The 14,060-nt window shown below is 54.8% G+C and overlaps 1 protein-coding gene across 1 annotated transcript in view; it reads right to left on the bottom strand.

The window, feature by feature from the left end:
• Window positions 1-2,720: 2,720 nt before the first annotated feature.
• The window catches only part of INPPL1 (inositol polyphosphate phosphatase like 1), a 94,154-nt gene continuing 82,814 nt past the window's right edge, over window positions 2,721-14,060 (bottom strand). Inside the window, exons 24-28 of the mRNA XM_063127361.1 lie at window positions 13,228-13,315; window positions 11,710-11,868; window positions 9,929-10,685; window positions 8,312-8,445; window positions 2,721-5,266 (exon numbers count right to left, since the gene is read on the bottom strand). Coding sequence (XP_062983431.1) covers window positions 5,176-5,266; window positions 8,312-8,445; window positions 9,929-10,685; window positions 11,710-11,868; window positions 13,228-13,315 — 1,229 coding nt within the window. The 3' untranslated portion in view covers window positions 2,721-5,175. The remainder of the gene's footprint in view (window positions 5,267-8,311; window positions 8,446-9,928; window positions 10,686-11,709; window positions 11,869-13,227; window positions 13,316-14,060) is intronic.

Raw genomic sequence — 14,060 nt, 5'->3', positions numbered from 1 at the left:
GGCTGAGAGTCAGTGACTGGCCCGCAGTCACCCTGTGGGCTTCATGCCCGAATGGGGACTTGAACTCGGATCTCACAAGTCTCAGCCCAACACTAACCACTATACTACACCGGAATGCGGGGGGTTGTAGTACAATACATCTCCTGGGTACCAGGTTGAGGAAGGCTGAGTTAGATTGCAACCTTATGTCTGTTTAGACGGGGGGGGGGGGAGTACTACAACTCCCACATACCCCAGCCAGCCATGCTGGGAGTTGTAGGCCTTTTTTTTAACTGTCTAGACAGGCATAGGGGTGTGCCCTTATTTATTGATTTCAATGGGGCTTAGGCACTCTGTATTTTCTCTGGATTGTGCTCCTGTTGGTTGGACTGAGTTCAGAGGCTTCTCTTCCGTACCCCAAAGTTCGGACCTTGCTTGGGGTCACCCAAAAGTCCTCTCCATTAAGTAGCAGCAACCTCTCAGGAAGAAGGTTGGAACCTCACCTTGGCAGACTGCAGTGTACTGGGAGAATGTATGTCTGAATATATATTTTTTAAAAAAACATGTATTCTAGCTGAAATCTGATGTACAGATCCAGAGAAACTGACCAACTTGTTCAAGTCTGTATGTGAAACTCAGCCGACGACGATGCACCTTCCATTCGGCCCTTGATGCACCCATCCCAAGCCCGGACTGTGCTTTTGAAATAGCAGCTGAACAGCGGATAATGATGGAAGTGGGGAGGTCCTGGATTTACTGCCCTCAGCTTTCCCATCGGGGTATCTGGCCAGCCTGTGAGAATGGAACGCCGGACCCGGTAGGCCTTGGCTCTGACCCAGTGTCAGGGCTCTTCTTAGGATGCCAGGGCTAAAACTTCCAGGCCGCCTACAGCAGCCCAGAGGCTGCACCACCATGGTACATTCCTCAGGGTGCAGGTTCCTTGCTCAGTGTTCTCCATCTGTGGCCCTGGAATTAGGACCACTCACTCAATTTTCTTGTTTTTCTAGTTACTAACCAAGGTAGTAGCTAGGTTGCAGCTTTCCCTAACAGGGCACCCTCCAGAGGTGTTCGGACTATAATTCCCATAACCCCCAGCCAGCCAGAAGTTGGAGGGAAAGGATGAAAGCAGCCCAAGTCATGGCGTTCCAAGCACCCTAGTGAAAAGATAAGCAGAAGGCAGAGATTCTGATGTCAGCTTGCTTGTACCACTATGGTAATGTATGAAAATATGGGCCTCCATGTGGCTGCAATTCAGCAACGTCTTGTTAAAGAGAGGGTTCTGCCTGGGCCAAGATGAGAACATCCTATAAAAATACATGCGGCACCTTCTGACTCCGTTAAGGCGTAATAAACTCCTCGTCACCTGGGTCACCAAATTAAACTGTTTGGATGCTGTATGACTGTTCTTCAGGATTGTTTTGCTTGTTCTTTTTTTTTTAACTGTTCTGTAATTTATTGAACTCATTTGCAAAATATGCTAATCCAAATAAACTTAATTTATTGAAGAACTCCCAGAACGCTCACCTTAGTCACCCTTGAGAAGGAGACTGGGGTGGGATCTGGCAAGGTTAAAGTCTCACCCACATAAACATTGGAATCAAATGAGCAGCTGGCTGTATGAGGAAGAAGTCACCCGATCACTAGGTGAATCAAGTTGATCTCCGCTCCTGGTAGGTTCATCCAAATGTAGATTGAATGGGGAGGGGGAGCAAGGAACTCTGGGCAACCAGGAAGATCAGGGGTCTGGAAACAAAGCCCCATGAAGAGAGACTGAAAGAACTGGGCATGTTTAGCCTGGAGAAGAGAAGATTGAGGGGAGACATGAGAGCACTCTTCAAAGACTTGAAAGGTTGTCACACAGAGGAGGGCCAGGATCTCTTCTCGATCCTCCCAGAGTGCAGGACACAGAATAACAGACTCAAGTTAAAGGAAGCCAGATTCCAGCTGGACATCAGGAAAAACTTCTTGTTAGAGCAGTGCGACAATGGAGCCAGTGACCTAGGGAGGTTGTGGGCTCTCCCACACTGGAGGCCTTCAAGAGGCAGCTGGACAACCACCTGTCAGGGATGCTTTAGGGTGGATTCCTGCATTGAGCAGGGGGTTGGACTTGATGGCCTTGTAGGCCCCTTCCAACTCTGCTATTCTATGATTCTATGATTTTTGAGTGAGCGGGCGCATTCAAGAGAGCTTTGGCTATTGGGCGGTATAGAAAATGTAATAAATAAAAATAAATTTGGGATTTTGAATGTTATGGGTGCTCTCACAAAATGGCTGTTTCGGCTCGGGGCTTGCCCATTTATAAAATGGCTGCCACAGTCACAAAACACATTTTCCAGAAGGCGAACCAGAGATATTCGAAGAGAAAGGACCTAAGCAGAAGGCAGAGATGGCATCCGAGGACCCAAACCACGTCCTTTTGAACTGAAATAGGGAAGGGCAGACCTTCACTTTGAATAAAATAAACGAGGGTCTGGGGGAGACCCCAGAAATGAGGTGTGTACACCATGAGAAGTGGACTGTTTCTGAACCCACCCACCCCTTCAATTTTCTTTAAAGACTATTGTGTCTCTCCAGTTTCTGGGTGGGAGTTTTAGAGGCTCAGTTCCTGGCTGGTTCTGCATTTCTTTCCACAGGGATCAGACCTCGCCTGCAAAAGCACAAAGGTTTCTGCCAGGGCGTCTGCCGCATAAACTCATCTGTAGGATCGTGCATGAGAAGAGGGCCGTAATAAGCAAGAGACATTCTGTCAGCAAACAAGCCCTTTTATTCCATCGCAATGTGGTAAACTAAGACATGAAATGTGGACATTTGGAGGAGGCTGTGGGAACCGGGGGTGGGGGTATACAAGGACATAAACAATTCCTGCCTCAGCACGTGAAATATTAAGCATAAAAAGGGAGTTTCAAATAACAATTAAATTAAACATTAAAAAAAAAACCACACACACACACACACACATAGGTATAAAATACACCACGGTAGAATTTAGTAGGGTTAAACTCACACCAAATGCTAATAATAACTGAAGAGAGAACGGGAAGAAATGGCAGGAAGGGTGTGATGCCGGTGAGGCACCGGCTCTTCCCCAGACCTGATCGCAAGATCACAGGAGGAACAAAGAAGCGACGCAAAGGACAGGCAGGCTTCCTTCATTTCGGTTTCAGAGAACTGCTCTTTGCAGAGGTGCGAAAGGCCCAAGAGGTCTCCGGAAACCTCGCGCAGCCCGGAAGGCGAAATCCCTTGCATTATAAATTAAGGCACTGCGTGATTTCCAAAAGCAAAGGAGAGCAGAACGCGGCGGGGGCCCAGAGCTGCCGCTTGACGCCTGCCCTCCTGCCGTCATGATCCGGGGTCCTGCCCTGGGTCACTCTAACGCTCCGGGAAGGCACCTCGGTTTGCATCGGATCAGGAGGGCGGCCCTCCCCAGGCCAAGGGAGAAATGGGAAGGGACCAGGCGAGCGGGCTGGAAGGTGTGCGGAGGGGTGTGCGTAAGGTGACTCTCTGGGGAGGGCGGTCTGGCCACCAGGGCAGCCAGGCCACGCGTGCCTTCGAGTCCCCGTGGAAGAAAGGGGGCGCCTCCTGTCAGACTCCAGCACCGATCAATATACGCAGGGGCAGCGGATCGGGATGGGAGCCAGACGCTCCGTCTCATGATCTGGCCGAGACACAAGACTGCCCCAGAGAAGTGTGTGTGTGCTTTGCCCCTCTGCAACAGCCATCACGGGGGGGGGGGGGGGGGGAGAGCTGCCCACCTCTCACCTTCAGCTCCTTCAGGTAGGGGCCATCTCCCCTTGCCAGGGTGCTGCCTTGCAACCACGCCCCTCATTCCCCATTGGCCCACAATCTCACAGGATGGGCTGCTCTGGAGAATAAAAAGAGGAATCCTGGGACTGCCAGCCTCTCCAAGCCGCCAGCCGTATTGGGACCACAACCCCCATCATCCCCATCCGGCATTTGAAAGGTGCCTGCCTAGGGAAGGTGGACGTCTCACTGGGTTACCTGCTCCGTTGTTTGAACACAGAGCTCCTTTGCAGTTCTACAAACCTCCCTGCACGAGTCGCCTCGTAAGACCTGGGGGGGGGGGGCTTATTCACACGTCCCGGGTTACCTGAGCTTATTTTGGAGACTGTCATCCACGATATATTGGGGTGAGGAGCTGCGGGGGGCAGGGGAGTCCTTAAGGCTGAGCTCTTAAAGAGCAGAAGACCTGCGAAGGCCAGGCAGTTCTGGCTGTCCGGAAGGGTCGGCATGAAGGCTGCACGAAACCTGCCATGTACAGAGCAATCCTTGCGATGGGCGGGGAGGCCCTGCCACGTCTGGCCACACAGAACGAAAGGCTTTGCCGTGGTGCCGTGACACTGCATGCGCCATGTGGAGATGACGCTCCCAGTGCTGGGATGCCCCACTCCTCTGGCCCAGCTCCGTGCAGGAAAATCACTCCCCGCGTGAGGCCACATTTTGGTGACCTGACACTGTGAAAAGCCGTGCCTGGGACGGCTTTAGGCCCCTCAACGGCCGGCGGGGCAAATGGCTCCCTCGATGCGGCTCAGGCAGAAAGGCTGGCCAGCGCCCACCCGCAGCAGGCAACCTCTCGGCACAAGGATTTGGCGGGGCGGGTGTGGGTCGGCCTTTGGGAGCGCCCACCCAGCAAACTAGCATCGGCCCAGAGGCCGCCCAGGGCACGGGAGGAGGAGAACGTGGCTCTCGAAAAGGAAGCAGGGAAAGGAAGAGGGAAGACAAGGCGTCCTTCTTTTGTCGTTAATAAATAAGAATAACTTAACCGGCATCACGGGGACTAAGCTGGGCGGAGGGGAGAGGGTGAAGGCTGCTCTTCGGAAATGCTTCGCCGGGGCCACCCTGCGGTGACCCTAACCTGGACCGCTTCGGTTCATTTGCCCGTTCCCTTCCCCCGCCCAGCCGGTCGGGTCCCAACTCCTCCAGGAGCGAAGAGGACGGCAAAAGGTCCGCCCCGTGCCCTGACCCGCTCGCTCCCGGCCTCAGGACCGGGCCACCTTTGATGCCTGTGGGGCTCGGCCGTCGTTCCTCCCCTCCAGGGGGAAGCTGTGCTTCTCGGCTCTCCTCGACAACCAACCCTACATCAAGCGTGGCAGGAGCGGGGGGGGGGGATGGGGATGGGACAGACGGAGAGGGGAGGGAGAGATTCCAAACTGCGCGGGTGGCGGCGGCCGCCCCAGGCTACTTCCGAAGCCTCAGGTTCTCCAGCAGGAGGCGCTTGTGGCCGGGGTCCATCACGCCAACCTCCTCCAAGTCCTCCTCGGTGATGTCGCTGCAAGAGGAAGGAGGAGGAGGAGGCATCAGCTCTGGGAAGGGGGGGCATGAGGTTCAAACGATCCATCCCTGACACCCACACACACCCGTGTGCCCCAGGATCCCACAACCGGCCCCGAAGAAGTCTCGGAATCCCCCAGTTCTTAGCTCACGGGCCTCTCGGTGAGCCTTCGTGTTACCCATCGTCCCTGGCAGGGGAGGGGGCAGAGGCCAGAGGAATCAAAGAATCATAGAAGAGCAGAGCTGGAAGGGGCCTACAAGGCCATCGGGTCCAACCCCCTGCTCAGTGCAGGGATCCACCCTAAAGCAGCCCTGACAGATGCCTGTCCAGCTGCCTCCTGAAGGCCTCTAGAGTGGGAGAGCCCACCACCGCCCTAGGTCATTGAAGGACCTCCCCGCTTTGCAGGCAGAAGAGCAGTCCTGGTAGGGCAAAGGCCCCCGCCCGAAACCCTGGAGAGTGGAGGCCAGGCCAGCTGTGGGCGACCTGGTGCCCTCCAGATGTTTTAGATTACATCCCCCACAATTCCCGCCATGCTGGCTGGGGCAGATGGGAGTTGTAGTCTAAAACATGTGGAAGGCATCGGGTGATCTACCCCCTTGGTGTAGGCAGTGCTGAGCTGGACGGCGCTATGGCCTGACCGTTCTTGGACACTCACACACACTCACACACACACACCCCGAAATTCCTCCGCTCCTCCTCTACCGTGGGGAGCGAGCGCCCCCCAGTGGCCGAAGAGGCTAACTGGGCAGCCTTTGCTCTTCCAACCTGCCTTTCACCTGGGAGGAGGAAGAGAAAGAAACCGGGAAGGAGGGCCTGCCAAAGGCCGGGGGGGGGGGGGGGGGGAGCTTAGAACAACACACAGCCCCTGAAGTGTGGGGCTGGAAAGCACAGGCTGCTTCCTCCCCTTGGCTGGGATTGCCCTTCTTCTCAAGCCGCTGCAAACGCCCCCTCATCTCACCTCAACCTTCCAGACCTCAGTTTTAAAGTCCTCCCCCACCCGCCTCTCTCCTCCTCCCCATACAGCCTCCAGCATACATTATTATTATTATTATTATTATTATTATTATTATTATTATTATTTATTTATTTATATAGCACCATCAATGTACATGGTGCTGTACAGAGTAAAACAGTAAATAGCAAGACCCTGCCGCATAGGCTTACAATCTAATAAAATCATAGTAAAACAATAAGGAGGGGAAGAGAATGCCAACAGGTACAGGGAAGGGTAAGCAGGCACAGGGTAGGGAAAAACTAACAGTAGAAAGTAACAGTAGAAGTCTGCACAACATCAAGTTTTAAAAGCTTTAGGAAAAAGAAAAGTTTTTAGTTGAGCTTTAAAAGCTGTGGTTGAACTTGTAGTTCTCAAATGTTCTGGAAGAGTGTTCCAGGCGTAAGGGGCAGCAGACGAAAATGGACGAAGCCGAGCAAGGGAAGTAGAGGCCCTTGGGCAGGCGAGAAACATGGCATCAGAGGAGCGAAGAGCACGAGCGGGGCAATAGTGTGAGATGAGAGAGGAGAGATAGGAAGGAGCTAGACCGTGAAAAGCTTTGAAGGTTAACAGGAGAAGTTTGTATTGGATTCTGAAGTGAATTGGAAGCCAATGAAGAGATTTCAGAAGCGGAGTAACATGGTCGGAGCGGCGTGCTAAGAAGATGATCTTTGCGGCAGAGTGGTGAACAGAAACCAACGGGCTGATGTGAGAAGAAGGAAGGCCAGAGAGAAGAAGGTTGCAGTAGTCCAACCGTGAAATAACCAGTGCATGAACAAGCGTCTTGGCAGAAGAGACAGACAGAAATGATCGAATCCTGGCAATATTATACAGGAAAAATCGACAAGATTTAGCTACTGCCTCAATATGAGGAATAAAGGAGAGCGAGGAGTCGAAGATAAAGCCAAGGCTACGAGCTTCCTTGACCGGAGTAAGCGTAACATCATTGACAGTAAGAGAGAATGAGAGATGAGGAGAAGGTTTAGGAGGAAAAACAAGCAATTCAGTCTTTGCCATGTTAAGCTTCAAGCGACGATGAAGCAGCCAAGCTGAGATATCTGAAAGACATGCCGAGATACGATCGTGAACATCAGGAGAAAGTTCCGGAGATGACAGATATAGTTGTGTATCATCGGCGTACAGATGATATTGGAGACCATGAGATTGAATAAGCTTGCCCAAGGGCAACATGTATAAGGAAAACAACAACGGGCCAAGCACCGAGCCTTGCGGAACCCCTACTGAAAGGGGAAAGGAGGAGGACGAGCTGCCATTAGCCAACACGCTGAAAGAGCGACCCGCTAGATAGGAGGCAAACCAGTTATAGACAGAGCCACAAAATCCAAGGTCATGAAGGGAATCTAAGAGAAGATCATGATCAACCGTGTCAAAGGCTGCAGTTAGATCAAGGAGAATAAGAACGGAATAATGGCCTTTAGACTTGGCAGTAAGGAGATCATTGGTGATCTTAGTAAGGGCTGTTTCGGTGGAATGCAGAGGACGGAATCCAGATTGAAATGGATCCAAAGCAGAGTTACTAGAAAGAAAGTCAAGACAGCGAGAGTAGACCGCACGCTCCAGGATCTTTGAAACAAACGGCAACAAAGAGACAGGTCGGTAGTTAGACAGAGATAGCCTATCAAGAGTAGGTTTCTTGACCTATACAGCCTCCAGCTGCACTCCCAGGTGACCCCCCCACACCTTTGTCCTCTTCTGTCCACCCCACCCCACCCCGTTACAAGGCGTCCCTCCTCCTCCTCCTTCTTCTTCAGGCCCCAGCAACTGCTCAGCCGTCCTTCCCCACTACTGGCAGGGAACGATGGGCATTGCACTCCAAGCCATCCAGCTGGCACTCAAGGCCCCAGCCGGCCCTATGAGCATTCAAAGGCCGCCCTTCCTGGCCTCTGCGGGTCCACCCTGTTTCCACCTCCCATCCAGCCCAGAGACCTGGATCTGGCGGAGGCTCTTTTGAACCCCAATTCCCCCGGGAAGCCTCCACCTCTGGCCCTTTTGCCAGCCCAAGCAGGCAGGCAGGCTCCCAGGAGACTCACCTGAGGAACTCCAGGTCGTCCCAGCCGTTGTGGATCAGGCCTGCCTCGTATCGCTCCATGCCGAGGGCCCTCAGCCATTCCCCCACACTGGATTCGCCGGGCCAGGAAGGGCTGCGGCCGTCCTGGCCCAGGGTCTGAGGAGAGACGGTGGGGAAAGGGGCGTGGGGGGGCCCACATCAGCCGCAGCCAAACAGACGCCGGGAGAATGTACGGCCCGCCCGCCCTGCGCTCGGAACGGAAGCGGAAGCTGCGCTGTTTGTTCAGGTTGCAGTTCATCAGGACGATGGGCTTTGGCTCACTGCCTGGCACTGGGCGAGCGGCAAAGCAAAGTGGGGGTGAGGAACCGGAGCCTTTCCCCCCCCCCGCTCGAGGTTATGCCCAGAGGCATCCTTGGTGGCTGCTCTCCAGGTCTGGAACCGCTCTTTGTCCACCGGTCAGGCAAAGCCGGAGTAGCAAAAACACCATTTAGGAGCCCAGGCCGAGCCTGGCCCTGACGGGGTCAGAAGGAGGGGAGGGGCCGCAGCTCCCTCCCCAGCCCCCCCCCCCGGGCCCAGTTCTGCTCTGTCTCTGCGGCACGAAGCAAGGAGCCTGCAGAGGGTGGGCAGAAGACCCAGGGCCCCTGCCCCTGCCACGAAAGGCCCTTGAGCTTAGCCTCGGGTTCCCCGGGGGAGGGGGCAACGAGGCACCCCCAGGAGCCCCACAAAGGGGGCATGAGGGCAAGGACACCCCTCCTGCTGTTGTTCCCCCCCACAGCGCAGCCTAATCGCCTCCCCACAGTTGTGCCCCAGAGTCCGTTGGTGCCAATGGGAGGGAGGGAAAGGTCAGCCCCCCCACTCCCAGCCCACACGTAACAAAACCTTCCACTGGCGCCAATGGACAGAAGTGCCTCTGAAATGTTTCAGTCCCCAGAAATGCCCCTGAAAGGGGGGGGCACCTCCTACAGGCAACTACGAAAGGGCCGGGGGTGGGGGGACGGGACGGACGACGGCCACAGGTTCTAATCTGCTGTGAGTTTTCCCTGGGCAAAAGGCAGCACCAATGTTTAATTAATAAATACCAATCAGCGAACAAATAAGGACAGATTAAAGGAAGTCCCTCCTCTCACAGCACAGAGTTAAACTCTGGAACTCTCTACCACAATATGTAGTGATGGCCACCAATTCGGATGGCTTTAAAAGGGGGGCGGGGAGGCGAAGGCTATCCAGGGCTCCTAGCCCTGATGGCTACCTCCAGTATCCAGGTCCCAGGTCAACATCTGGTCAGCCACTGTGTGAACAGAGTGGTAGACTAGATGGACCTTTGGTCTGATCCAGCCTCAGGGCTCTTCTGATGTTCTTAGACATTTTAATCTGCACAAATTTGAGATCTCCCTGCATTTTTAGTGCACCGATTCCCTCCCCAGAATTTCCACACTGGTTCTCCCGATCCTGTTTTAAGTAGAGTCGTGGATTTTGGTGGGCTGCATTTCTTCTCAGCCCACCCAGCCCTGTCATTGTGAGTTGGGGGGGGGCGCTTCCCCCCGCTGGCCAGCTAAGCCTCCATCTGGCAGGCAGAGGAGGGTCTCCCTGGGCCCTGCCCCCAAACCAGCCAGCCCCCCTGCCTGCCCCCAGCACCTACCTCCTCTGCTAAGTCCTCCTCAATGCTCTCGCGGATGGAGCGTGGGGGGAAAGCCAGGGGGCGGCTGTAGTCGGGGTGCATGCACCGGTGGGGGGCGAGATCCAGCCTCACTTTGGTCAGAGGGTGTGCCGGGGGGCGGCCCGGCTGTTCCCTCCCCGGGCCTGATCCGCTGCCGCTGGAGTAGTCCACCTCGCTGAGTGTCTTGGCCATCTGGAGCACAGAGCACGAGCGGTCGTCCAGCAGGCCCCCGGGGGCCGGCGGGGCGCTGGGCGGCTCCATCAGGAACCCTGGTCCCAGGGAGGGGACCGGCCTGGGGTGCAGCTTCGGGGGCTTGGCCTCCAGGGGCTCGCTGAAGGCCACCGTGGCCCGTGGCTTGCTAGCCCCGTGCTCCTCCCCTCGGACGGCCACAGACGTGTAGAAGGCGTTGTCCAGGACGTCAAACTCCACCGACTTGGGCAGCGGTGGGGGCGGGAAGTCCGGCGGCGGCAAATTGAGGACCCCCGGTTCCTCCTCCTCCAAACTTTCCTCGGCCCGGAAGGGCGGCTGTGGCTGCTGGGGGCGCCGGAGCTCGGGCTGGATGGGCACCGTGATCTGGACCTTGTTCCGGGGGGCCGGGGGCTTGGCTGCAGCGGCCGGGGGCAGCTCCACCGCCAACAGCTGGTGGGGGACGCCCTCCAGCACGTAGTAGGCGGGGTTGTTGAAGCTGTTCTTCAGGGGGGCCCCCTCGGGATCCAGGGTGGCAGCGTCCAGCTTAGACCTGAGCAGGAGAGAGGGTGGGCGAAGAGAAGGCTGAGGGGAGACTCGATGGCCTGGTAGGCCCCTTCCAACTACTATTCTGTGATTCTATGACAGCAAGGTTGTCCCACAGAGGAGGGCCAGGATCTCTTCTCGATCCTCCCAGAGTGCAGGACACGGAATAAGGGGCTCAAGTTAAAGGAAGCCAGATTCCGGCTGGACATCAGGAAAAACTTCCTGACTGTTAGAGCGGTACGATAATGGAATCAGTTCCCTAGGGAGGTTGTGGGCTCTTCTCCCACACTAGAGGCCTTCAAGAGGCAGCTGGACAACCATCTGTCAGGTATGCTTTAGGGTGGATTCCTGCATTGAGCAGGGGGTGGGACTCGATGGTCTTGGAGGCCCCTTCCAACTCTGCTATTCTATGATTTTATGATTCTATGGTTGCTCAGGAGTAAGAAGAGGGAAGGGAGATGTTTAACAGCAGCAGGGACTAGAAGCTTGACGTTATTATTATTATTATTATTAATTATTATTATTTATTTATTTATATAGCACCATCAATGTACATGGTGCTGTACAGATAACACAGTAAATAGCAAGACCCTGCCGCGTAGGCTTACAATCTAATAAGTTGTAGTAAACAATAAAGAGGGAAGGAGAATGCAAACAGGCACAGGGAAGTGTAAACAGGCACCGGGTAGGGTGAAGCTAAACAGTATAGAGTCAGAACAAACTCAATATTTAAAAGCTATAGGGAAAAGAAAAGTTTTTAGCTGAGTTTTAAAAGCAGGGATTGAGTTTGTAGTTCTCAAGTGTTCTGGAAGAGCGTTCCAGGCGTAAGGGGCAGCAGAAGAAAAAGGACGGAGCCGAGTAAGGGAAGTAGTGGAGCAAGCACACAGTCTTCAGGAAAGGCGTGAATGGCTCGCAGATTCGGGGAGGGCGAATTCAGTAGCCCCCACCCCATCCCCAGGAGCTGAGGTGGCTGCCTGCCCATTACTGAGAGAGAGAGTGGCAGCTGCTCTGGTCCATTGCCCCTCACTCACCTGCCCTGCGAGGCCTCCTCTTTGGTGGCCCCACGATGTGGAGCGGGGGGCCGGCCGGCCGTGAGGGCACCAGGCTTCTCCAGATCGTCCAAGAGCTTCCCCACGGGGCAGGCGGCCACGGCCACAGCTTCCCCAGGGGAATGTTTTCTCCCGACGGATCTAGCCAGGAAGAAGACAGAGGCTTTGAGAAGCCAGCAGGAGAATAAGAGAGGTTCAGCCCCAGAAGTGGCTGCGTGGGGAGGCCGGCGGCATCTCTTTCCTTATGGTACTTGGGGGGGGGGAAGTGGGGGGGATTGCTGCAAGGATGGAGCAAAGGTGAGCAATCCTTTGCAGGTCGAGGCCACATACAATAGCTCCAGCTATTGGGCAGTATAGAAATGTAATAAATAAACAAATAAACAAACATACAGCAGTGGGTGACTGATCAGGGGACCGCATGCCAGTGGGTTCGGGGGGGGGGTATTAACAAAGCAGACACAGACACCCACTCTGTCTCCTCCCCCAATGATTGGGAGTACAGGTGTGTGTGTGAAGTTAAAGCCTTCCCCATTCCGTGATCCTGACAAAGGCTAATATTTCCCCACTGCTAATAGCAGTGCCAGAAAAGCCCTTTGAGGAGAGACTGAAAGAACTGGGCATGTTTAGCCTGGAGAAGAGAAGATTGAGGGGAGACGTGATAGCTCTCTTCAAATACTTCAAAAGTTGTCACACAGAGGAGGGCCAGGATCTCTTCTTGAACCTCCCAGAGTGCAGGACACGGAATAACGGGCTCAAGTTACAGGAAGCCAGATTCCGGCTGGACATCAGGAAAAACTTCCTGACTGTTAGAGCAGTACGACAATGGAATCAGTTACCTAGGGAGGTGGTGGGTTCTCCCACACTGGGGGCCTTCAAGAGGCAGCTGGACAACCATCTGTCAGGGATGCTTTAGGGTGGATTCCTGCATTGAGCAGGGGGTTGGACTTGATGGCCTTAGAGGACCCTTCCAACTCTATGATTCTATGACTTCCCTGCCACCCAGCTAATGGTGGGAAAGCGTGGGAAATCAGCTAGGGCACACCGGGAGAGAAGGTTCCCGTCTGCATCAAGAGTGTGTGAAGTCTTCTTCTAACTACGTCAAACATTTCTATCCAGTCATCGTATCCGAGCACAATTATTACTCCAGTACAGCATCAAACTATTCCATTTACTCATAGGATGAATCCTACGTGAATCCTCCCACCTCCCACTTCTATGTACCGAGTGTGTGTAGTCTTAGGTCAGCGGGTTGCACTGAGTGGTTGCTGATGCAGAAACCTGGGTCCTTTCAGAACTGGGCCTGGCATCCAAGACCCCGGCTTATTGACATCATCCATCGACATGGTTGCGGAAAAAAGGGGTCCCCGCTCTCCCCCCTGGATCCCAGTTTCAGCCTCCTTTCCTGCCCAGCTTCCCTTGACCAGAACCGGCCCGCCAGCGTTCAAAACGAAAGACCCTCCCCGGGCCCTGGATGCCTTTCGGCCTTCCCTGCCGCCTCACTTGGTGTATTCCAGGTTGGTCCGGGTCGCCGAGGGCGGGGGCTTCCCCTTGGCCGCGCCCGTCTCATCCTTGTCGATGCTGATCCATTCTGTAGGGAGGGGGAGGCGCAGACACTCAGTGGGGGTGGGGGGAAGGGAGGGAGGGAGGGCTTCGCTGGCTTTTGCTGGCCATGAGAAGCAGCAGCAGCAGAAGCAGCAGCCCTCCGTCTAAGGAAAGGGGTTTCCGGAGAGCCCCAGGGCCCGGACTCCGTCCCGTGCCAAACCCTCCGTAACCACTCTCTGCGGAGGAAACCCACGTTTCTGCTACTCAGAAAACAGGCGCGCTAGGCAAACAGCACACACTGCAGCAGTTCAGAGTGGCCTTGCCCAGCAGGCTGGGAATGATGGGAATTGCACTCAGACACGTCTGGAGAACACCGCGTTGCTTTAGAGCAGTGGTTCCCAAAGCGGGTGGTACCACCCCCTTGGGGGCAGTGGGATTGCATAGGGGGGTGTTAAGAGGCAAGGAGGAAAAGGGGCGGCAGGGGGGCGCTCGAGGTGGTCTTTTCCGAGAAGCACCTCTCCAGAAGGTCTTAAAACCCAGGGACATTTTTATGGGAGAAGGTAGTTTGGTCCCAAGCCATATAGGGGAAGAATCCACCCATGTATTAATACCGTTTAAGAAGATTCCTTTTAACAGTGAATTGAAATGTTTCAAAAGCACCCAAACGCTAATGAAGAGACATACCCTGCTTGGTGTGCCCCGCCACGCCGGCTGCAAAACAGAGGCGTTCACTCTCTTTTCCCTCCCTCCCTCGGCAAGCCTAGGGCAGGTGCTTCGGATTTTGAATAAAT

The sequence above is a fragment of the Elgaria multicarinata genome, chromosome 5, assembly GCF_023053635.1.
Source record: "Elgaria multicarinata webbii isolate HBS135686 ecotype San Diego chromosome 5, rElgMul1.1.pri, whole genome shotgun sequence".
Lineage (NCBI taxonomy): Eukaryota > Metazoa > Chordata > Lepidosauria > Squamata > Anguidae > Elgaria > Elgaria multicarinata.
This window is presented reverse-complemented; position numbering and strand designations above follow the sequence as displayed.